Genomic DNA, 25,523 nt, shown 5'->3' with positions numbered 1-25,523 from the left:
TTATCCATGGTAGAAGAGATACCCACGTAACTATCAGTGTCATATCCTCTGCTAACACCAGTGTTTTGAATTTGGGCACCTATGAAATTTCTCAGTCCCAACATCTTGTTTTTTGCTCTCTCCTCCCTGCAGCTCTTTGCATTGCAGCCCCAGAGCCTATTGCTCATGACCACAGTAGCCATGCCGGTCTTCAGCAAAAAGAATGAGACCGTAAGTAGCAGCCCCAGGATTCCCACAAGATGGACGGGAGGGGGGGGGGGGGGCGGGGGAAGGCGGGTCTACTGAAATGACCATAGTGGATTCCTGGTCAGATTTTACAGCTAGTCACTCAACCCCTTGGACAGATTTAAAAGTCCTATTAGATGTCTCCATGCCTGACTTTGGGCAGAACCAATAACCAAGAGAGCTCACGCTCAGATTCTGTTTTGAAGGCCCTCTAAAGAGGGAGATTCCACATCCTCTCTCACCTGCCTTTCCACCAACCAGGAAATGCATCCTTATGTGTAACTTTCTCTCCATCTTCATAAGAGACAAGCTCACCCTGCTAATCCTACTCATGGCCCTAGATTGAATTCTGGGAAAGTAGAGTTCAAAATTACATACAAAGAAAGTGTCTCCAAAGGTGTGTGCCTCTTCTATAACTTAGAGAAGCCAAATTTTCAGAATGGTCTTTGTGCAGAGGATGACTAGACCGTAAGTTCCCTGAAGGCAGGGACTGTGTCCCATCTAAATTTTGTATCTCCCCCAGGCTCCACTTGCACAGCGCTCTATACATAGTAGGGATTTAACAAGTGTTTGATGAACTGAATCAAAACTGAAATCTAGTGCTTACCCTTTCAGAGATCTCATGGTATTCTCCTGGGTGTGGTGGGTTCTGATGTACCTCTTAGAGAGCTGCTGAAGCTGGCTCCCCGATACAAGGTAAGCTTCTGGTCTGGGGCAAAGTGCTGGCTCTCCCCATAGGGGAAACACCCAACTATTATGCAAATTGCCTCATTCTGACTTTGCATTGATTACCTGTAGCCATTGATACCTGTAAGCAGATGCAACCAGATCTAGAGAAAGGTTGAGACCCTCTCCATCTGCTTATCCAAAGAAGAGCCTGGCATGGAACATATCAAAACATTCATATGAAAGAGGCTAGGGATAGGGAGAAAACTCTTAATGGAATTCCATCTTTGCCCAATTTCCCCTTTCCCAACTATGATAACACTATCATATATGAACTCCACTCCCATCCCAACTACACAATAGATAAAGCAAGAAAAATGTATTTCCCTCCTTTCTTTTACAGCTGGGGGTGCATGGTTACGCTTTTCTGAATACCAACAATGGTTACATCCTCTCACATCCTGACCTCCGACCCTTGGTAGGTACACATGCTTTGAGACCCATATGTGGGCAATTGGGGTAGTTCATGAAATCAGTCAGTGTTTTCTGAACACCTGTCATGTCCCCAATACTGAATTAAGCATTGTAAGGGATATAAGAAAATGTAAAGCACCATCCCTTCCTTCCCTCTGCAAACTTATAACCTACTTGCCAAGACTAGAGCATGAGAAACAAAAAATGAAGCTTCCAAGAGAATATATGCCTAAGTGCTAAATTGTGAGATAGAGAAATCCCATAGCATGAAGTCCCCAGGCTCTCCATGCTTCTATTTCTATAACCTACTTACATCACTGTACTTCCCACTGGGAATGTAGCAATTATATAACCAGAACATGCCCTGGGAGGACCACCGTTTTGTATGTGAAATGTTCGTATTTCATGAATATTCAGTCTACATGGACTTGTCTGCAAGCAGCCCATAACAGAAAGAAATGGAAGTTTGGAGAGACTGAAAATTCACAGAATCACTGAAGGAACCCCAGAGGTCATTGAGTACCTTCAATTCCTAAAAAAGGATTCCCTCCGCAGCCTGCCTGACAGAAGGGCATTCAGCCTTTCCTTAAAGACCTCGAATAAGGGACAACGATGGGCTAGCTCATCCTGCTTCTAAGTAGCTCCAATGGTTAGGAAGTTTTTCCTGCTATCAAACCTAAATTTTGTTTTCCAGCTTTCACTCTTTGCTCCTAGCTCTGGCCTCCCTCCAGGGTCAAACAGAACAAATATAAGCCCTTTCCACCTATACCTAGTCTTCTTTTCTCATTTTATAAGGCTCACCGGATAATTACATGGCACAGGCCTCCATCTTTCCCATTGCAGTTCTCCTTGCTAAAATATGGCTCCCATAACGCAACGGAACATAATATGTTAGCTACGGTCTGACCAGGAAAGCAAGCAGTGAAATTGTCCTTACTGCAAGATGTTCTTCCTCTCTCAATGCTTCCTGCAACTGCATTAACCTACTGCATAGTTGGAGAGCTAGGTGGTCTGGTGGACAGAGCACCAGGCACGGAGTCTGGAAGACTCGTATTCCTGAGTTCAAATCTGGCCTCAGACACTTACTAGCTGTGTGACCCTGGGCAAGTCATTTAACCCTGTTTGCCTCAGTTTTCTCATCTGTAAAATGAGCTGGAGAAGGAAATGGGAAATCACTCCAATATCTTTGCCAAGAAAACCCAAAATGGGGTCACAAAGAATCAAACACAACTGAAAAATGACTGAACAACAACTACATATTGAGTTTGCAGGCTACCAAACACTAAATCTTTCTCACTGAATTTCAGCCTAGCCATGTCTACCCCACCTTTGACTTATAAAGGTAAGGTTTTTTAATTCAAGACTTGGCATTGATCCCTATTAAATTTTATCTTATTAAATTTGAGAGACAGCATGTTGGAAAGAGAGCTAGTCTCAAAGCCAGGAACATCTGGGTTCAACTCCTGCCTCTGATACATGCTGTGCGACCCAAGACAAGTCACTTAATCTCTCAATGCTCTAATCAGCTCTCTAAGATGATGAGGTTTTTATCGTTCATTTTTATCAATCTTCCCTGTGTATAGAATTTCTTTTAATTTCAATTAGCAAGAATTTCCCACCCACCCCCATAGACTACCCTTATGCAATTGAAAAACAAAACAAAACAAAACAAAAACAAAACCCTCATAAGCAAAATAAATTCCCATGTGGTCAATATAAAAATGTGTATCTCAACCTCCATACTGAGTTCACAACCTCTCTGTCAGGAGGAAGGGACATATTTTTCATCATTAGCGCTCTGGAATCATGGTTGATCATTGCATTGAGCAACATTAACTCTTCCAAAGTTGTTTGTTTTTACAATGTTGTAGTTATTGTGTAAATTGTTCTCTTGATTCTTCTCATTTCATTGGATCGGTTCAAATGAACTTCCCAGGTTTCCTTGAGAGAGCCCCTTTCATCATTTCTTATGTAATTCCATTATATTCATAGGCCATTATTTGTTCACCCATTCCCCAACTGATGGCCACCCTCTTAGCTTCCAGTTTTTTGCCACCATGAAAAGAGCCTCGTTTCAGTTCTCTAAAACAAAAGCTTTTAATGGTTCCCTATTCCTTACCAAATAAATGACAAATTCTTTTGGGGGGGGGGGGCTGGGAGGTGAGGCAGTTGGGTTTAAGTGACTTGCTCAGGGTCACACAGCTAGTAAGTGGTAAGTGTCTTAGGCCAGAATTGAACTCAGGTCCTCCTGACTCCAGGGCAGTGCTCTATCCACTGCACCACCTAGCTGTCCCCAAAATGGCAAATTCTTAAAGCTGTGAGGGACCATTTCTTATTTAAACATTTGAAGGCATAGAATGCCTTTCACCTCCTCTGCACTTAGCAGAGTCCCAGGCATATAGTAAGTGCTTAATAAATGCTTACTAAATGTTTATTGACTAACTGAAAGACCCCTTCAGTACTTCACATAGTGTCCTGTACAAGGTAGATACTGAATAAATACTTGTCAAATTGTTGGCCTCTCAGAGTTTTGGAATCTCTTCTTTTATGAGCAGCTAGGGAGGCTCCAGGGAGGGGGGACTTCATTTACTTATATTTTTTTTTTTCTTGCTGCCCACTTCAGTACAAAGATGGAAAGAAGTGGAAACCCAAGCCCAACTACAACAGCGTGGATCTCTCTGAAGTGGAATGGGAAGACCAAGATGAAATTGTGAGTGAGGGAAAGGGAGGGAGAGGGTAGAGCAGCTATTGTTATTACAATAACAATGCTAGCAATGATGATAGCTAACATTTATGTAGCACTTACTGTGTGTCAGGCACTGTGCTAAGCGCTTTACAATGATTATCTCATTTGATCCTTACAACCACCCTGGGAGGTATATGCTGTCATTATCCCCATTTTACAGATGAGGAAACTGAGGCAAATGGAGATTATTACAGGGTCACACAGCTAGTATCTATGGTCAAATTCGAACTCAGGGTTTCCTGACTCCAGAGCCAACAATCTACCTGTACAACCTAGCTGCCCCTAAACATCCACAAACCATCTTGTTCACATACATACAAGCTTTATAATAATAATAATATTTATATATAACTTATGTGCCAGGCATTGTGTTTTATAAATATTATTCATTTCATCTTCACAACAACCCTGGGAGGTAGGTGCTATTTATTATTATCTCCATTTTACAGATGAGGAAACTGAGGCAAAAAGTGGTGAAGTGATTTGTCCACAGTTACAAACCTAGTTAGATTTGAATTCAGGGCTTCCTGACTCCAGGCCTACTGCTCTTATCCACTGCACCGCCTTGCTGCTCCTAAACATACAGACATCTTATTCACATGCACACAAGCTTTGTGTTCAATCTCCTCCTCTTACAAACCCATGTGGGAGGACAGGCAGGCAGCAAGTCCTTGATTTTTCCACTTTAAGGCAAAGGGGTTCTAGGTAGTCTGAATAAAATCTCACAGAAAAAAAATGCTGAGTTTAGGAGTGGAAATTCAAAAGGAATAAGTATATGGGGGCTAGAGCTCTGAACTTGGAGTCAAAAAAAAACTTGGATTCAAATCCTACCTTAGATGCTTACTAGCTTGGGAATCCAAGGCAAGTCCTTAATTTCTCCAACCCTCTGCTTTCTCATTTGTAAAATCAGAGTAACCACACTCGAACCACCCCTGTCACAGGGTTGCAGTGAGGAAAGGGACATGATGATGAGAGTGAGGACACCTCGATACCAAAGGACTGATTCTGCCACAGACATTTCTCATGACTTTCTCATCACTTCATTTCTTGGCTTGACCAGCTGTCATACGGAGATAAGAATCACCCAGAGAATGAATGACAGGACGTATGTGAGCCTTTTAAAGGAAAAGAATGATAAAAGCCTACAGTGCTCTTCATTCCCGTGATTATAAATAGCCCATTTCCCTGACACAAGGCATTTCCCTGAGAGCAAAGTGATCGACCTTGAGTCTGTCAAAATGCTTTTCCCAGTTACAATCCTTGGACCCATCCTCAGCCATTGTTGTGGTTATTACTGGATCCAGTTACAGAGGAAAGGAACCTCTCTTCATTTCTTTTTAGACCATACGTTGGTCTCGCTCACTTAGCTTTGGCAGCTCAGTGATCTAAAAGGGGATGTATGAGATAGGGGGTGGAATAGTAGAAAGAGCACAAAATCTGTGGTCGGATTGGGTTCAAGACAAGAGGACATGTACTAGCAATAGGCACATCACATACTCTCTGAGCCTCAGTTTTTCCATCTATAAAATAGGAATAACATCACTTAATCTACCTCAGGACTGTTGTGAGGAAAGCACGTTTAAGATGCCATCCAAGTGAGAGCTTCTGTTGTCCTCTCTCGTCTTAATCATGATAACATGTATTGTTACAACGGTAGAGGGGATACAAGGCTGCCCTTAGGGGCCAGAAGACCTGCATTCAAACCCTGCCTCTGATATATACTAGCCGGGTGACCCTAGCAAATTTAATCTCTAAATGCCTAAGGCAGCCTTCTAAGACTCTTCCTAGCAGACTCTTCCTAGCAGACACTTCCTAGCTGTGTGACCCTGGGCAAGTCACTTAACCCTGTTTGCCTCAGTTTCCTCATCTGTAAAATGAGCTGGAGAATGAAATGGCAAACCACTCCAGTATCTTTGTCCAAAAAAACCCCAAATGGGGTCATGGAGAGTCAGACATGACTGAAACAACTCAACAACAGTAGGAGCTTATTACAACAATGAAAACAAACAAAAATATGCCATACATCAATCTACCCTGAAGCAGATCTCTTCTTCCTCTTGCAATCCTTTCTGTTCATGACATGGGTCAGCTATATCCCCTCTTCCTTGGTACCCTATGTCACATACCCCCAGTTTAAAGTGATCCCTCCCTAAGGGGCAGCTAGGTGGAGCAGTGGATAGAGCACTGGCCCTAGATTCAGGAGGACCGGAATTCAAATCCAGCCTCAGACACTTGACACTTACTAGCTGTGTGACCCTGGGCAAGTCACTTAACCCCAATTGCCTCACCAAAAAAAAAAAGTTTAAAGTGATCCCTCCCACCTCCGATTTTTCCAGAACCTCATGCAAATTTCTCCTTTTCCCCCTTCACAAGCCTTTACCTTGCGCCATAATTATTTGTGTGTTCAGCACATTTGCACCATAAGCTTTTCAAGGATACGGTCTTTTTTGTTTTCATACCACCAGTGTGACATGTAGCAAGCACTTCATAAATATCAGTTGAATTGAGTTGAATGATTTCAATATACTCCAAGAACTCTAGAATTGATTCTGGATTCCATGTGTGCAGTCTGCCCGGATTACAGAAAACAGACAGCAAATGTTCACCTTCACCTCTACTAAACTGGGATGGCTACTATCCTCCATCCTCTCTGATGCTCCAGTATGATCCAGGGGATAAATTCCAATGCTTCTCTTCTCCTTGCAGCTGAGAACAGCCATGATCAATGGGGAAACTGGATCTCTCACTATGGATGTGAAAGTCCCTGTGGACAAAGGGGTAAGGTGGTATAGGCAGAGACTTAGAGTCCCCCAGATGTGATGGGGAATCTTTCCCTACTGGTCTTGGGTAATGGGAATAAAACTGGACTGGGAAATAGAAGAACCAGGTTCTACTGTGCTCAAATCAGAACACTTTTAGAGTATTGTGTCCCAATCCAGACTCCATATTTTAGAAGGGATATTGACATGCTGATGAGGGTGGCCAGGATCAGAAGGAAATTGCTCAATGAAGATTTGTAGAAGGAACTGGAGATGTTTATTTTGGAGAATAGATCAGAATGTCAAGGAATGCTAAGGAATGCTAAAAAATTGATTATATTAGGGATAAGAGAAATATTTTAAAAGGTACAGGATGACTGCTTGGCATTGATAGAACTATTATTAGAGAAACAGAAGGAAGAAGAACTCAATTCTTTATTTTGCTTCTATTTTCTCTGCCAAAGAAAATAATCTTTATACTGGTACAAACAAAGTAAAAATAACTAATAAGGAGTTTAAATCAAAAATAAGAAAAACAGTTATTAAGAAATAATATAGTAGGGGGCAGCTAGGTGGAGCAGTGGATAAAGCACCGGCCCTGGATTCAGGAGGACCTGAGTTCAAATCTGGCCTCAGACACTTGACACCTATTAGCTGTATGACCCCGGGCAAGTCACTTACCCCTCATTGCCCCACCCCCCAAAAAAGAAAGAAAGAAATAATATAGTAACAATCCAGATCTTTCCAGACTCCCCTCCCTTTTTTTCCCCTTTTTAAAATAGGCTGTTAGGACAGGAGAATGTGGTAGATATAGTTTACCTAAATTTGGCAAAAACTCTGATACTGTTCTTGTAGTCAAGATGGAAAGGAGCAGGCCAGATGCCCTTAATAAATTTGTCACCAAATCCAGACAAACTACATTCTAGGGTACTGAAAGAACTAACAAATGTTATTGCTAAGTCATACATTGTCAGAGAGCTTTCAAAGATCACAGAGAGTAGAAGTGGTGCTTGTTACCAGACTGGAAAAAGGAAAATATTATCCTGATTTAAAAAAAAAAGATGAAAATTATTGGCTGGTGAATTTTACTTAATTTGGGTGGGGGAACAGGGCAATGAGGGTTAACTGACTTGCCCAAGGTCACACAGATAGTAAGTGTCAAGTGTCTGAGGCTGGGTTTGAACTCAGGTCCTCCTAAATTCAGGGCCAGTGTTTTATCCACTGCTCTACCTAGCTGCCCCCTTTACTTAAATTTTTGATAAAATATTAGAATTAAAGGAGTAGTTGCTGAACATCTTGAAAAGAAAGCAATAGTCAAGAAAAGTCTCTGTTAGTTGGATTTGCCTTTCTCTGCAAGGAAAGTCTTATAATGGGGTGGACAGGAAAGAGGTTATCTTTCCAAAATGACTGTGTTATAGCAAAAAAAACCTTTAAAATTATAGATTTCAAGGAGGGTTTTGCCAATGGGTTTGGAGGAAAAAAGGAAGCAGTGATCACACACACACACACACACACATACACCAGCACAATTTCATCAAAAACATGTCATTTAGGGGGCACCAGCCCTGGATTCAGGAGGACCTGAGTTCAAATCCAGCCTCAGACACTTGACACCTGCTTAGCTGTGTGATCCTGGGCAAGTCACTTAACTCTCATTGCCCCACCAAAAAAATTAAGACAAACAAAAAAACATGTTACTCAAAAGAAAATAACTGAGGTTATTCTAGACTGCCCTTATTTGCATTTTTTAAAAAGAGATACTAGACTGGTAGGATAGGAAAATGTATAGACATAATTTACTTAAATCTGACAAAGCCTTGAGTGCTGTTTTGGGGGTCAAGATGAAAAGATGTAGGCTAGATGTTAGTAGAGTTAAGCTGAATCAAAATGGGTTGAATAGATTCAGAGATGTTCAGTATCAACTAGGGAGGAGTTGCTTTGGGTACCTCACCTTAGCTTTATTTAACATTTTTATCAATGACTTGAATAAAATCACAGATGGTATGTCCATCAAATTTGTAGATAGAACAAAGCCAAAAGGGATAGTTAATGTTTCATGACAGTCAGTATCCAAAAAGATTTTGATAGGCTAGAATGAATCTAATCAAATAAATCTTAATAGGGTTAAATGTAAGTCTTACTTGGGTTCGAAAAATCAGTTCTTCAATTACAAGTGTGGCTAGAGAGCCATTAAGACCTGGGGATTCTGGTGAACTGAAAGCTCAGTCTGAGTCAGTGTGATTGGCAGATGAAATGATACAGATGCCAGGACTAGGTAGGCAATAGTTCAGCTGTCCTCTTTTCTGCTCAGTCAGCATTTGCAGTAATGGTCATCATACTTTAACAAGGATGTTGGTGAGCCAGAAAGCAGCCAGAGGGCCGTGACCTGGAGACTGTACCTGGAGCTAGTATCTATGTAGTAGTAATTATCTCTTATTCTATTGTTCTGATTAGATTCCAACCACAATACTGTGTCAAGATCTGGGTACCACATTTTAAAAGGATATGTTGACAAGCCAGAACATGACCAATGTAAAGCAATCCCAATGATGAATACCATGCCACATGATGATGAATTGAAGTATCAAGGGAAGTTTAATATAGAAAAGATATGAATTAAGGGAGACATGATAACTGCCTTCAAATATTTGAAAGGTTGTCATGTGAAAAAGAAATTAAACTTGTTCGACTTTGCTCAGAGGGCAGAACTAGAAGCAGTACACAGGGGCTGCAGAGAGCCACATAGATTTAATTTAAAGATAAAGTTCCTAACTGTTGTGCTGCTGGTGGTGGTGGTTTAGTAATTTTCAGCCGAGTCTGACTCTTTGTGACCCTATTTGGGGTTTTCTGGAGTAGTTTGCCATTTCCTTCTTCAGCTCATTTTATAGATGAGGAAACTGAGGCAAACAGGGCAAAGTGACCTGTCCAGGGTCACACAGCTAGTCAGTGTCTGAGGCCAGATTTGAACTAAGTCCCCCTGACTCCAGGCCTGACATTCTATCCACTGTTCTGGCTAACAGTTAGAGCTGTCTAAAAATCAGATGGGTTGCCTTGGTAGGTAGCAGTTTCCCTCTCACTGGAGTTCTTTAAGAACAGGCTACTTGACCATATATGAAGAATGTTATAGAAGGTATTTCTATATTGTTATTGGTTAGGACTAGCTTTACTCTGAAGTACATTCCAATTATGAAATTCTGCAACTAGTGACTAGGGTCACTAATATATCGTGATGAGGCATCGGAATGGAACTTTAGCCTTATGCTATTTATCCACTTTAACCATAGAGAATTAGGAATCAACCTTTCTATTAACACCCACAACACGGTATCATTGGTGGGAAAGCACTTTTTGAACTTCAAGCACTATATAAATGTGAATGATTGATATATTATCATTTTGGTAGTATTGAACATCATTTAAAGAAATCATTAGGCTCTGCTTTTACCTCTTCTTTTCTTTCTTTTAATCTACTCAGCCCACAGAATCTGCATTGGTCCTTCCCAATATCACCCCTCCCCCCAGAGCTATTCTTGTCTCCTCCTCCTCCTGTTTCCCATCTGACTAAGCTAAAAGAGCACAAGCATCTGCCTGCAACAATTAGACTCAAAGTTCCTCCACAAACAGATTTTCATGGAAGGCAAACAAAAAAATAATAGGGAGAAGAGACATTCTTTTTAGATCTATGCCTTGATTTTTACTTGGTCTAGCATCTGAAATCGGCAAACTCTTACCTCTACCAACACCAGGTAGGTTGGAGAAATTCTTCTCCAAGAAGCTGAGTTCTCCAAGTGTCTGATTTCCATGTGTCTCAGACCAGCTGCTTTGGGTTCCCCCACAGAAAGCTAGCCTAGACAATCCTACCTTCTGTGCCTATGAATTCAATTTCCAGCTAGATAGCAAGGATACAAGGGATTAGAGTCCATAGCCTTTCACTCATACCCAAATACCTGTGGAGAATTGTCAGCAATGTATGAGGAACCGTTGAAAGAACAGGTCAATCTCTTTATTTCATCAATCCGTTATACCCATTTCTATTTTTTAAGTCAAGGTTTTGGCAAAATTATTCCTTTAATTTAAAAATAATTTATTTTTTTTTTCACTTTGTGAGCATGGTTTTTAAAAAATTTAATTTGTCAAGACGAGTTCAAATCCAGCCTCAGACACTTACTTGCTAAGTGACCCTGGGCAAGTCACTTAACCTCTGCTTGTCTCAATTTCCACAACTGCAAAATAGGAATGATAATAGCACCTACCTTATAGGGCTATTGTGCAGATCAAATAAAATGATATTTATAAAGCACTTAGCACAGTGCCTGGTACATATTAGGTGCTATATAAATACTTATTGCCTTCCCTTCCACTACCACCCCCATTGAACAATTTTTTAAAATATAAAAATAAAAGCTTAAATGCATAGTTGCATAGTCACTTTGTCTATCTCACTTTTTTGAGTTCAGCTGAAACATAATAGATTTTATTCCAACCCCTCATATGAACTTTATATGACCCTTTGTGTTTTGAGAGGTTTCTTATAAGCAATGTATTTTAAAATTCTGCTTTCTAATCCATTCTACTAACTTTTTTCAAATCCTTTTAATCTATTATCTTCTTCCATGCTATGGGTGAGTTCATCCCATTCACATTCATAGTTATGATTATTAATTGTATATGACCCTCCATCCTGTCCCGTTGTGCTTTTTCCTCTCTTTGCTCCCACCTCCCTCTTTATAAATAAGAAAGTGGTGGAAGAGAGTTTGTCTGATACTTGGGTTTTTTGTTTTGTTTTGTTTTGTTTTTGGTGAGGCAATTGGGGTTAAGTGACTTGCCCAGGATCACACAGCTAGTAAGTGTCAAGTGTCTGAGACTGGATTTGAACTCAGGTCCTCCTGAATCCAGGGCCAGTGCTCTATCCACTGCACCACCTAGCTGCCCTTGACTGATACTTGTGATCTCATAAGTGAAACAGTCTGCTTCCTCTTGATATTAGGGTTCTCTTTATCTCCTTATTAACATAGAAACAATTCATCCCCACATATTTCTGTTTGGTTAAACAAATATATGTGTCTTTCTTTGTTTCTCTTGGTATACACATTTCCATTTTAAAATGTCTATTCAGGGGCAGCTAGGTGGCGCAGTGGATAAGCACCAGCCCTGGATTCAGGAGGACCTGAGTTCAAATCTGGCCTCAGACACTTGACACTTACTAGTTGTGTGACCCTGGGCAAGTCACTTAACCCCAATTGCCCAACAAAAAAACAAAACAAAATCAAATAAAATGTCTATTCAGTTCTGACCAGAATGCTTGTGTGAGGGCCAAAATTTAATATACAGAGCATTAATTGGGTGACTCCCCAAAATATTGGGGTCCCGGAAATATGAGGGACCTTTAGGTTCACCCTCCCCTTTGAACTGCCCTTTTAGATATTTCTCCCAGGCCAATAAGAAAGGAGCCTTACAGCTTTAATTCATAGAAGGATCAGATTTTATTACTTGGGAATTAATTAAACAACAAAGGTGAAACTTATAAAAATCAAAGATAAGGAAATAGGAAAAAGAAATACAGATAAATTCTCTTAACTTTAAACTTAGCCTATGCAATCCCCAGATCGTTTCCAATTAAGCTAATTCAAAGGAATTTAGGGTTTTCTGTGTTCACTCACCAAAACCTAGAAAGTCTACAGTTGCTTGTGCCACCAGAAGGGCAATCAACAGAGAGAGAGAGAGAGAGAGAGAGAGAGAGAGAGAGAGAGAGAGAGAGAGAGAGAGCGAGAGCGCGCTAGCATTCCGGAAGTGCCTCTGCCTCCCCTCAGGGAGGTCCTTCAAAAACTGCTTTTGGAGAGTTCTCCTTCTGACCTCAGCAGCATACGCAACTTCAGGGTGGGCCAGGTGTGGCCCCTCCCAAATGAGTCAGCTAAAACTCCAATAATTTTTTACCACAAATAATTTTTACCACACTTGGAAACTATCTTCTATTAAAAGCCATTTTCCCCCCTATAAGATTATGCTTAGTTTTGCCAGATGGGTACACTTTGGTTGTAAATCTCTATCTCTTGCCTTTTGCAATATCATATTCCAAGCTCTCCTCATCTTTTCAGTGGCAGAATCTGGGTCTTGCATAATCCTTATTGTGGCTCCTTAGTATTTAAACTGCTTTGCAGTTTATAGCATTTTTTTTCTTTGACCTAGAAGCTCTGGGTTTTGACTCTGATGTTTCTGGGAGTTTTTATTTTGGATTTTCTTTCTGAGAATGACTGGTAGATTATTCCTATTTTCATTTTGCCTTTTTGGGTCTAAAAGTTCTGGGAAATTGCCATTTATAATTTCCTAAAATGTAGTATCCAGACTTTTTCTGATCATAATTTCCAGATAGTCTGATAGTCTCTCCTTGGCTTGTTTTCCAAGTCAGTTTTTTTATTATTATTCTTAGTTTTCTTCCATTTTTCAATCTTTCATTTTATTTTAATATTTCTTGTTGTCTTATTGAATCTATTTATAACTGGATTATTCTAATTTTTAGGGCATTCAGTTTTTGAGTGAGGCTTTCTATCATCTGTTTTAAGGTGTCAGTTTTCCTTACCAGTTTTTCCTCCCTAGTTTTTCCATTCTATATTTCTTGTTTCATTTCCTCCAGGTATTCCTGTGGTACCTGTTGGCCAGGGCATTTTTTTCTGATTCTTTACTGTTTACTGGACTTGTTGTGCAGTTGCTATCCTCTTTAGGGGATTATCTCTAACTATCTCTCAAACCAAAGAATGTCCTCCTGGTGGCCAAAGTTTTCCTTGGTTTGCTCATCAAGGACCCTATCTGTGTCCCCAAATGAGTATTGGCAGAGCTTGTATGGTCCTGAGTATAGTGGGCCAGACCAGGCTCCCACTTAAAAGTTCTGTTAGCAGCCCAGGGCTAGATTTTTTCTGGAGGCCCAGGGCTCTAGGACTTCTCCCTGATAAAGATTCTGTTTGCAGTCCTTTCTCCCACTGCTGAGCTAAGAGGCTACTCCCAGTGCCAAGCTCTCACCAGTGCTTCAGAGACTGTCAGGGCTGTTTTTTTCTGGGATCTTTCTATGGCTCAGGGCACTGATGCAGTGATGGGGCATGCCTAGAACACCCCAAAGATGCTCTCTTTGCTAGGTTAGGGATGCATTAAGCTGCTGTTGGGATTGAGCCAGCCCCAGGCTCTATTTGGCTCTGGTTGTAAATGGACTCAGGCAGCCAGCCAAGGGCTCCAGTGATATTTGGCTCAGGCAGGGAGTGCCAAGCTGGAACCACCCAGAATTCCCTAAAGTTGCTGTCCTGTAGCCAGAGCTGGTTTGGGTACTGTCAAATGATCAAGGAGTTCTGGGACTATCCCAATAATTCCAGTGGATCCCCTTATTTCACCCTCAGCCTGACCCAGCTTCCCAACACCCCCTTTCTCTGAGTGATTCTTTTGTCTTTCTTTTTCCATTTTCAAATAATATTTAAAACAGGACTCAGTCACTCCCCTGTGGCATATGATAGGATCACCCCCTTCCCTGTTCCTCTCACTTCTCCCACTCCATCTGGTGAGGAGAAATACTGGGATAGATAAATCAAGAAGAGAAAAATGAATAGATGAACCAATCAATAGATGAACCAATTAAAAAACCCGAAGAATGCAAGACTGCAAATCTTATACAAATTTGATTCTGGCTTTATCTGAAGCCAATTTCCCAGAAATCTAAATTTAACAGACTGAAACTTCCTCCTCCTTCTCTTTCTTCCTCTTCCTCTGGGTCCTTTCTAGAACTTTGTCCCAGGGAATAAGAGAGAGAGGAAGGACCAGAGGAAAGTAACACCATGGGGTGAATTGTGGAATTGTGTAGAGGAGAGAGAACAGTTCCTGAATAAGCTTCAGGGTTTTGCTCTCTGCATCATTTCCCACTAAGCCAATCACAAATGTATACCAAAAAGGGTTATTTTATTGAACAAGAATTTTGGGGCACAATGCATGGAGCAAATCTCACTGCCTCCTGATAATTCTCTCTCCCAGAATTTTTATGTAGGGAAAATATGGTCAAATTGATTATCAAAGACAAGAAGCTTTGAATGAAAAAAAAAAAATCTCAAAAGGACAACCTGCTCAAGATGGGTGTCTAGCAGGACAAAGAATCCATTCAACCAGTTTCCCTTGGTGACTGTGTATAGAAGTGTATTTACAAGCTGGTTATGTGGATATAAGCCCCAGGTATTTTTAGCATCAGATAGGATCCACTTCATTTGCTGATCCTAACCCTGTGTTCCATCTCACTGCTTAGTTGGCTAGTCTCAAAAAATATCCCTTCCTAATAAGGGATTGGAGTGAGGGCTCCAATTTGTTGGATCATGAGATAGTTTCTGGCTATGCAATTTCTAGATGATCAATTCCAATAAGGGATGGAAGTTGGAGAAATTAGTATAATGGGGCGGGGGGCAGGGGAAGATGAGAAAACAGGATTTTCCAAACTCTTCAGTGGACAAAATCCTCTGGGTATTTCGTGAAGAGAAATCATTTCAATAAATCAGCTTATATCAACACCGAAACAAACGCCATTTTCTACTTTCTTGTTTCAGAGGAGGGTCCTCTTCCTCACCAATGACTACTTCTTTACAGACATCAGTGAAACACCATTCAGGTGAGTTGAGTGACCCAAGTTAGGGAGGAAGCATGACTGCCAACCCTCTCCTGAACTGGACAGGTGTCTCTGTAATGGGCTGAAGTGGGATTTGAAGGATTCCTGACTTAGCAATGCAGAATGATGTAGGAAAAGAGAACACTAAACAGGAAGTGTTAAGTATTTGGAGTTGGCCACTTTAGTTCTAGTAGGAAAAGCCTTTAATGCTAGAGCCAAAGGTATGGAAAACTCATAGAGTGAGAAAAGAAGGGGAGAGGTCTCATAACATGGAGGATAGAAGGCCAGTCTTGGAGTCCGAACAACCGTCATGCAAGTCATGCTTCTGAGACATGCTCTGGCAAAGTCCTTTAACCCAGGAAACTCTAACATCAGAAGTGATGGAGGAGTTGCTGATCTTCACTGGGGGTGGTAGTTTCTACATTTGGAGTTCCCCACATGGATGAAGTCACATGTCCTGAGCAGAAAAAAAAGTGTGAGTTAGACTAGATGGCCTATTATGTTGCTTCCAACTCTGAGTTTCCATGAAGTAGGCATGGAACACTAGAGGCTATTTGATGCTGACAATTAATAATTTCCTTTGTTCTTTGATGCAGTCTAGGAATGGTGCTGTCCAGAGGTCATGGGGAGTACATCCTCCTGGGAAATACTTCAGTGGAGGAAGGTGGGTCAAAGCAATGTTTATTTCTTTCTTTCCTTCATTTCTGGAATAATGGACAGGGCTAGCCCTGAGGTAAACAGATTTGGCAGCCCCCCAGAATTCTCTGCTTTGGAACAGATTCTAAGAACAGTGACTGCCTGGTGAGGAGGTGTCTGCAAGCTTCATGATATCTGGGTTACCAGGACACGAAGAATCAGTCAGCCAGCCAGGCAACACAATTGATTAAGCACTAGGTTTGCCAACTGTCAATAGTCCAATTCTACAAAATTTGAGGAAGACAGAATGTTACATATGAGAAGTTAATTATTGAAGGAGAATTCCTTCCTCTGAGCTTTGATGGAATAAAGTTCCTATTCCATCATTTAAACCCATTATCCCAAATTTGGGGGTCTGAGACAAATGGGGAAAAGGAGATAGAAAAGAGAGAGGCAAGAAGGGGGAAAGAGATAAATAAAGAGTAATAGAGGGAGAGATAGAGAAAGAAGCAGAGGGAGAAATAGGCAGAGAGGAAAGGAAAAGTGGGAGAAGAAAGAGACAGACACAGAGAGAGAGGCAGAGGAGGGAGAGGGAGACAGAGAGAGAGACAGATGGGGGGAGACAGAGAGAAAGGGAGAGAGAATTAATTATAGTGCATAACCTAGGAGACAAGGAAGAACCGTCTTCAGGCTAGTGTCACCACCCCTAGAATCCCATCTCCTCTTATGTGGCACTGGTCATGCTGGCCCCTGGTATTACCAAAAAAATACATATATGCTAGGACCAGGAGCCTCTCAGAACACTGTTCTCCAAACTTTGTTTGATCTCGCACCCCATCAGTAAAATTATTATTATTACTATGCTTTATCATTACTAGAATTAGCAGTAATGATAGTAGAATTACTATTACTGTATTAAAATATATGACGGTCATTCTAAACTGTACAAATCAAAATGTATATCTTAAAGGATGAGATAAAGAAATAAATAGTATTTAAAAAGAATACTCAAATAGATCAATGATCTCATCAGTTCAGGAGTTCCCTCCAATGATGCAGAATGCAAGCTATCCATTCCTAACCACCCTGCATACCCTCCCATCAGTTCATCACAGAGGATCTACTCACCATGCTAGAGATCTTCCTCACTTTCACCTTTGATATTGAAAAGGTAGCAGTGGAACAGTCTGGTTCTGTCTGTCATCACTTCTTGCACATGAACAACCTGTCTTCTCTTCCTATTGTACAGTTCCTTGATGATATCTTTTACTCCTTTTCTTGGGAGTTAGTCAGTGGTTATATATTATGACCTGCTCACACCTAACATGATCTTCTCCATGAGTGTAATACTCATTTTTAATTATTTAGAGACCTTTGTACACCATGTCTCATTGCCTTATAATAACACCAATAGAATGTTTGTATTAGAAATGTAGATCATTGGGGGCATCTAGGTGGTGCAGTGGATAAAGCACTGGCCCTGGATTCAGGAGGACCTGAGTTCAAATCCAGCTTCAGACACTTGACACTTACTAGCTGTGTGACCCTGGGCAAGTCACTTAACCCTCATTGCCCTGAAGAAGAAGGAGGAGGAGGAGGAGGAGGAGGAGGAGGAGAAGGAGAAGGAGAAGGAGAAGGAGAAGGAGAAGGAGAAGGAGAAGGAGAAGAAGGAGAAGAAGGAGAAGAAGGAGAAGGAGAAGAAGAAATGTAGATCATTGTCTTTTCCCAAACACAATACAACTCAATCTCCTCTTCCTCTTGTTCAGCTTTGGGCCAAATCTGTTATCTGTCTACTCCAGATATATATACAGTAAACTTTTAGGCCAAATCCATGATGAAATCTGGGCAATAGCTATTCTTCGTCTACTTGGTCTTTCCTGTGTGTGTAGGCAAGCCAAACTCCTTTGAAGGATTACAATTCTTTTCCAGTAGGCACTGGAGTATTTTATATGCAAATAGGAGTATGTATCTAGAATACATCACTATCCACAGGGAAGTCCTTTTCCACCTGGACTGTGCTGAATGTCTTTTATTAAAGTGGTAAAGAGAGAATACATCTTTCTGTGTTATGCTTCTCCTAATGTTTGTCATAATTGATGGAGTCGTTTCTTCTAGAGGAATCTTGAATGATTTCAGTGTTTAGATGGAAGACACTTTGTTGTAAAAGCACCTGTAATCAATCAAGAAGCATTAATTAAGCACCTACTACTTGTCAAGCAGGAAGCTGTAGCAATAATCCAGATGAGAAGATATGAGGTCCTACACTTAGATGGTTGCTGTTTGAGAGGAGATAAGGGGTGGGATGCAAGAAATGCTGTTGTAGTAAAAATGGGATGATTTGGCAACCAACTATATACATGAAGTGGAGAAGAGTGAGGAGTCAAGTAAAATATTATAAAGCTTGGAAATTGGAAGGATGGTGGTTCCTTCAATAGAAATAAAGAGGTTTGGAAGAGGGAAGGGATTTGGGGAAAAAAAGAATTCAAGACATGTTGAGTTTAAGATGTCTGTAGGACATCTAGTTTGAAATGTAAGGTGGGGCTTTGTTCTACCAAAACAATTTTTAAAAATAACCAATGAGCAAAATAGGATCTTAAAATATATGCATCTTTGTTAATTGTGAAGTGATAAATATTTAATCCACTGTCTTACCTTCATGTACTAACTACTTCCTTGATTCGGCTGTCGTAGAAGATTCCACATAACTTGAAGAGTAAGCATAGAAATCAGTAGTTATTGATATTGTTTTCTTAGTCACATTTTAAAGTATTAAGGAATGATATTTTCCCCACATTTTGGGTATATTTTCCCCTATATATTAGTCCTTCAATGCTAATACAATTGTGTCCTCTCTATCATAGATTTTCTCTAAAATATAGTATCCAGATCACCGCTACATACACTTGGTCCAATCCATCTGCTTTTTCCATCTTTGTTCTCTTTAGCGACTTTTAAAATCTCCACTATAAGCATATCCAGGAATATAATGTTGGGGTCCAAGTTTAGTGATTCCACTGTCTTCAATGGAGAATAAAGTATGTTTTGATGATTTGTGCAAATCTTTTCCAATTTCTGTGACAAAAGATAGCCATTCTACTTGCCAAAATCAACCATTCTACATATGCAATTGATCCCATCCTTTTCCATCTTCTTGGAGACAGAAAACCTTCATTAGACCCAATCTTTCCCTCAAATTATCACCCTATATCCTTCCTCCTTTTCTTAGCCAAGCTACTTGAACAGGCTATAGATAGCCTCCATTTTCTCTCCTCCCACTCACTCCTAAACCCTTTGCAATCTGCCATCCATCCTCATAACTAAATTGAAATTTGCATCCCCAAAGTTACCAGTATAATCTAAATTGTTGAATATGGTGGTCTTTTTTTTTAAGTCTTCATCCTCTTTGGCTTATCTCCAGCATTTGACACTTTTGGTCAACCTTTCCTCCCAAATATTCTCCTTTCTGGGGTTTTGTGACACTACTCCCTTCTGGTTTTCTTCTAGTCCTGTGTGACATCTTTTATTCTCTCTCCTTTAATAGTTCATCATCCATATCTTATCTCCTAACTGTAGTTGTTCCCCGAGGTTCCATCCTAGGTCCTCTCCTCTTCTCCCTCTCCACTTACTACTGGTAACTTCACCAGCCCTCATCATCTTTATGCAGAGTTTTAACATAGAACACCAATTACTTATTGGATTGTCAAACTGGGTATCCTGGAGACCTCTTCACATGCCCAAAACTGATCTTATCTTTCTCCCCAAAAACCTTCTTCTCTTCTAATCTTCCTTATTTCTGTTGAAAGTTCCATCATCCTTTCAGCCGCCAACTTGGGTGAAAGTAGGGAAAGTATGATCTCTGCCATTTTGTTATTGTTTGTGTGCTGTTTATGTCATTTATATCATTATGTCATTATTGATGTATGGTTTTTCTTCTAGAATCTTTTTAAGCTACTCGTTCATTTTATGAGGGTTAGTTTAGTTTAAATTGCATAACATAATCTGTAAATTCATTTAATTGCCCATGTGTCAATTCTAATATATTATAGTACACTGGAAGGGAACCAATCTAAACTCTCCAGCCTTATATAACATTAATCTCTCTCACACATTCCATGCTTCAGGTAAACTAGGTTACTAACCATTCCTTAAACTGTGCCTCTGTGCATTTGTGGTGGTTTTCCTCATGCCTCATATGGTCTCTTCATTTGTGCCTGTTAGAATCCTTATCAGTCAGACAATCAATAAATAGTTATTAAGCACCTACTATGTACCAGGCATTGTGCTAAGCACTGGGGATACAAAGAAAGGCAAGATTCAATTTAATCAATCAGCATACATTTATTAAGCACCTACTATATGACAGATACCATCCTCAAGGACTTTACAAATCATCTGGGGGAAAGAATATGTACATTTATATGAACCTACAAAATGTATACAGTACCTAGAGTGATGGTTCAGATGTCATCTGTTCTATGAAGCTTGCCCACAGAGAATTGATACAAGACTTCGATGAGATACTATATATTAAATATTTTGCAAAATTTAAAGTACTATATAAATGACAGTTGTTGCTATTATTATTATTAATCTCTAATTCTCATCTTATAGAGTTCAGATGGAAATAGTCTGGTCTTGGTCTAAATATATGAGCTAGTGCCATTCCCAAAGCTAAATGTAACAACTCTGTCCAGGAAGTGTGTGTGTGTGTGTGTGTGTGTGTGTGTGTGTGTGTGTGTGTGTGAAGTGGACTGACTTTTCCAGAGATAGGCAGAGAAGTAGCTAGGTAGATGACCAGATGCTAGGAAACCCTTGGTTTACTGGATGGGATATGAAAACAGTCTAGGATCGGCTTGATAAATTGAGTTAGATGAATTTCTTTTCTTTTCTTTTCTTTTTTTTTTTGCGGGGGAGTGGGGGTTAAGTGACTTGCCCAGGGTCACACAGCTAGTAAGTGTCAAGTGTCTGAGGTTAGATTTGAACTCAGGTACTCCTGAATCCAGGGCTCGTGCTTTATCCACTGCGCCACCTAGCTGCCCCTAGATGAATTTCTGCTCACTCACTTACCAATTGAGTTACATTTGATAATTCCAATGATATACAGCTTTGTAAAGTGAGAGATATAGAAATATATATATATGTACATGTACATTTTATAAGAATATATACACATATATACATACATATATAAAATGTATACACTTATACTACACACACACACACACACACACACACACACACACACACACACACACACGAGATGCTTCTTTGCAAATTTTGAGTTGTCCAATGAATGTTGTCCACTCTTGGGCCTTAGCCATTTTATAGGCTTCTTCTAGAGGTTATATTTCTTGGTTATATTTCACAAATACAACAAAGGCTTTTATCCAAAAGTCTAATTTTCAGTAAAACTATGTATGCTTGTTCCAAAAGAATTTCTGTAGGGTTTTAACTGGCTATCGTTATCTAAGAATGTCTGTCAATACTCTTTTTCCTTTTTGGCAACTAAATATTAGTTGTTCTATAAGTTGATGTTATATAGATTTTTGTTAGGATACTTTAGAAATCTTTTATGGCCCATTTTGCACTTTCAAAAGTATACCTTAAAAAATAAATTTAAAAAAACACAACAAAAGTATACCTTAAGATTGGTGGTAATTGATTTAAAAGAGTTCATCCCATTAAGCCTTGATTTCAGGGATCTTGTAAGTCTCTTAATTAAACCACAGCTTTCTCCTTCAGAACTTTATGTTCCAGGTGCTTAAAGGATACCATGTTTTTATAGGAATGGCCTTTATCCATTGATTCAATGCGTATTAGAAAGTAAATCCTATAAGGACAGGGACTGCTTCACATTTGTCTTTGTATCCCTGGCACTTAGTGTACATAAGATGATGCCCTTAACAAATGTTTATTTATTCTGTGGGACATCCAAATTCAAGCTTGAAGCTATTATCACCATCATGAGCATTACGCTTACACTGAAACCTGAAGCAAAAGAATGTTTTGTTCCTCTTCAGATTTTCCTGGAACGCTTTGTCTCGCTGTCTCCTCTGCCCTCATCACTCCCTACTTTGTATTCTACTTTGTTGTGTATGTGTTGCTCAGCATCCTCTACCCCAGTATATGTAAGTCCCTTGAAGGAACAAGCTGTGTCTTTTTTTCCTTTTTATCCCCATTATGCCTTGAACTGTTTAACAGATCCTTAATAAGCATTCCTTGAATCAGTGAGTGGGTTAGTGGAATTATTTTCATAAAACAATTTGTTTCCTTCCCCGTCTTCCTTTTCCCTTTTCTTATCCTGTGTGTAAATTCTCGTTTCAGGACTGCATGACTTATTACAACCAGACCTGACTCTGGCCAATGAGTGGTAAGTAGGAGACATATTGCTGGTGAGGGTACTGAGTACCGTGGGGCTGGAGGAAGAAAGGGGAGAAGATGGCATTTCTCTGGGCAAGCCCCACTTTCCTGTATTCCAGGATTTACTGCATCACAGATATTGATCCAGCTCATCGGAAGCTTAGCCAGATGGATGCTGTGGTTCAGTTTCTGACCAGAAAAGAGCCTGACCTAGAATGTGAGTGCTAAGAACCATACTGAAAACAGAGAATGGTAATCCCTCCCATTTCTGTAGCATTTCACAATTTACAAAGTACTCTGCTCCCCAAAATCCTTGTTAGATTGCAAAATGAATTATTTGTGCCCATTTTACAGTTAAGGAAACTGAAGCCCATGGAAACAAATTACTATGTTCCAGACATTGTGTTAGGTGCTGGAGGTACAAAGAAAGACACAAAAAAGTCCCTGCTCTCAAGCAACTTACATTCTATTCGAGGAGAAATGTGCACATAAACAGACACATAAAATACAGGAATAGAGATTAGACCTGTACTTTTATTGTTTTAGAGAACTTCCAGATGAGGACATTTCTTCTACCAATGCATGTTGACAGCTTCTCTACAATTTAGAGTCGCCTAGAGCTCAAAATAATAGGTTAGTGGCTTGGCCTAAGTCACGCTGCTAGTATGTGTCAAAACTGGTACCATATACAAAATGAACAAAAGATAATTGGGGGGCGTAGAGGTAGCAGTGAGGGGTGGGGGAGGGGACTAGGGGATGAGGAAAGGCTTCCTGCAAAGGGTATCATGTGATCTGAGTCTTGCAGGAGAAGAGAAATTCTATGCATTCCAGATACAGAGGAGAGTCATTTCAAAGGCAGAGATGAGAGATGGAGTGTCATCTGTGAGAACCAGTTTATCTGGACTGTGTGTGTGCATGAGAGGGAGGATGGAAGGGGAGGCTGGAACCACATTGTGAAGGACTTCAGATGCCAAAAAGAGGACTCTATATTTGGTCCCAAACATAATAGGCAGCCACTGGCATTTAGAAGCACACATGGAGAACCACTGGTTTCACAAAATGAAACACTATCAAAATTATGCCTTGTCCCAAATCATTTGTACAATTGCTTGTTGTTGTTGTTGTTGTTAGTCCTTCGTTCATGAAGAGGACCATAACACTGGGGAGTTGGTGTCATGACTTGTAGTGAATTGGATTTAAATGAGGCAGGACTGTGCAAAGTCACCAGCCTCATCAGTCTCCTCCAGAGTCATCTGGGTCCAGTGGCAAGATATAGATCAGGACAACTGGAAATGACCCCCTATTTGTACAACAATATATATCTGGGAATCATTGATAGTGATGGTTAGAGGTGATGAGATCACCAAGGGAGAGTATATAAAGAAAGAAGAGTATAGGGCCAAGGACAGAACTTTGAGGGGATGCCCACACTTAGGGGTTGAGAAATAAATGGTGATTCAGCAAAGGAGACTAAGAAGGAACAGTCAGTAAGACAGAAAGAGAAACAACATAGAACAGTGTTGAAAAAAACAAAGGATAAATAAGTATCCAGGAGAAGTGGGTGATCAACAATAGCCAAAGCCACGAGAGATCATGCAGGATGACAATTAAGATGTAGTAACTTTTAGATTTAGTAACTAGATTGTATGGGGTTGAGAAGTGAGTGGGAGATGAAGAGATAAACTGAGTTCCTGAAGATAGGAGGAGGATAGGAGGGGATAGGATTAAAGGTACAAATAAAGAGTTTGTCTTTGGCAAGGAAAAGGAACCCTTCTTTCTCAGAGAGAGAAATAGAGAGGGACTTGAGGCATGGAATAGGGAAAATCAAAGAGCTTATGAGACCTGGTCCCCATTTTGTCAGTAAAGTCATCTGCTGAGAAACAAAAGAACTATTAGGTCTTTCTGTCACCTCTCAAAAGCAGCAGCCCCTCCCCAATTTCTTTCTTTCTTTCTTTTTTAGAGGGGGTGGGGAATGTTTCCTGTAGAAGGAAGGATTTTTTGTGTGGGGGGTGGCAATGGGGGTTAAGTGACTTGCCCAAAGTCACACAGCTAGTAAGTGTCAAGTGTCTGAGGCCGAATTTGAACTCAGGTACTCCTGACTCCAGGGCCGGTGCTCTATCCACTGTGCCACCTAGCCGCCTCCCCTCCCCAATTTCTTAAGTAGCTCCACACCCCATACTCCATACTAGTTACTTTCACTGAGGCCTCCCAGTTTTAGGAAATGGGAGGAAATGCTAGGAAATAGGAAATCTTACTCAGACCCACACAACCTCTCGTTCGCATTTACAAGTTGCATCCTCAGGGGGCTAACTACTACCTCAGGTTCAAAGTACTCTGTGGGTCAACACTCCAAAACTATGGATCATGAGACCCCCAGTAGTGATAATAGTCAGCCAATAGATCACATTGGCTCAAAACAAAGATATTTACTAAGATGGCCTAATAAGAACAATAGCTTCCCTCAGTTAATTATTTCCTATTTATCCTGTATGTAGCTTGTTTGTATATACTTGTTTAATTGTCTCTTACATTAGACTGTGAGCTCCTTGTGGGCAGGGACTATCTTTTGCCTTTCTTGGTATCCTTAGCACAGTGCCTGGAACAAAGTAGACACTTAATAAATGCTTCCTGAATGACTAGTTACCAAAAGGGCCATGAACATGCACACATACGTAAACCTAAGGTGAATTTTCCAACAAATACATACAGCATCAATTTTTAAAAAATGATAATGTACATGGAATAAGCTAGGTAAAGAGGCACACATATAGGAAACACGTGTTTCCCTCCTTACCTGTTGCTCTATGGTAAAGAAGACACAAAAGGAAAGGCAAAAAAGGGGGGTTTTCCTCCACAGGTAGTTCTCTTTAGATTGCCAGCTGTCACATTCCTTGATGCTGCTTTCTCTCTCAAGGGTTGGCAAGCTAGCTTTTTAAAAGTCATGCAGGACACGGCCAGTCTTTGGCTAGCCTATGGCCAACTGTCCTAATTTCATTGAGGAAGATATATAAAGGAATAACAATGTGAAAAG

At 40.4% G+C, this 25,523-nt stretch overlaps 1 protein-coding gene across 1 annotated transcript in view; it reads left to right on the top strand.

The window, feature by feature from the left end:
• Window positions 1-25,523, top strand: part of CACNA2D4 (calcium voltage-gated channel auxiliary subunit alpha2delta 4) — a 174,946-nt gene that overhangs the window by 39,167 nt on the left and 110,256 nt on the right. The window contains exons 15-23 of the mRNA XM_043967622.1: window positions 133-210; window positions 841-921; window positions 1,295-1,369; window positions 3,989-4,075; window positions 6,818-6,889; window positions 15,438-15,499; window positions 16,093-16,160; window positions 22,457-22,502; window positions 22,612-22,709. Coding sequence (XP_043823557.1) covers window positions 133-210; window positions 841-921; window positions 1,295-1,369; window positions 3,989-4,075; window positions 6,818-6,889; window positions 15,438-15,499; window positions 16,093-16,160; window positions 22,457-22,502; window positions 22,612-22,709 — 667 coding nt within the window. The remainder of the gene's footprint in view (window positions 1-132; window positions 211-840; window positions 922-1,294; window positions 1,370-3,988; window positions 4,076-6,817; window positions 6,890-15,437; window positions 15,500-16,092; window positions 16,161-22,456; window positions 22,503-22,611; window positions 22,710-25,523) is intronic.

Source organism: Dromiciops gliroides, chromosome 5 (genome assembly GCF_019393635.1).
Source record: "Dromiciops gliroides isolate mDroGli1 chromosome 5, mDroGli1.pri, whole genome shotgun sequence".
Lineage (NCBI taxonomy): Eukaryota > Metazoa > Chordata > Mammalia > Microbiotheria > Microbiotheriidae > Dromiciops > Dromiciops gliroides.
This window is presented reverse-complemented; position numbering and strand designations above follow the sequence as displayed.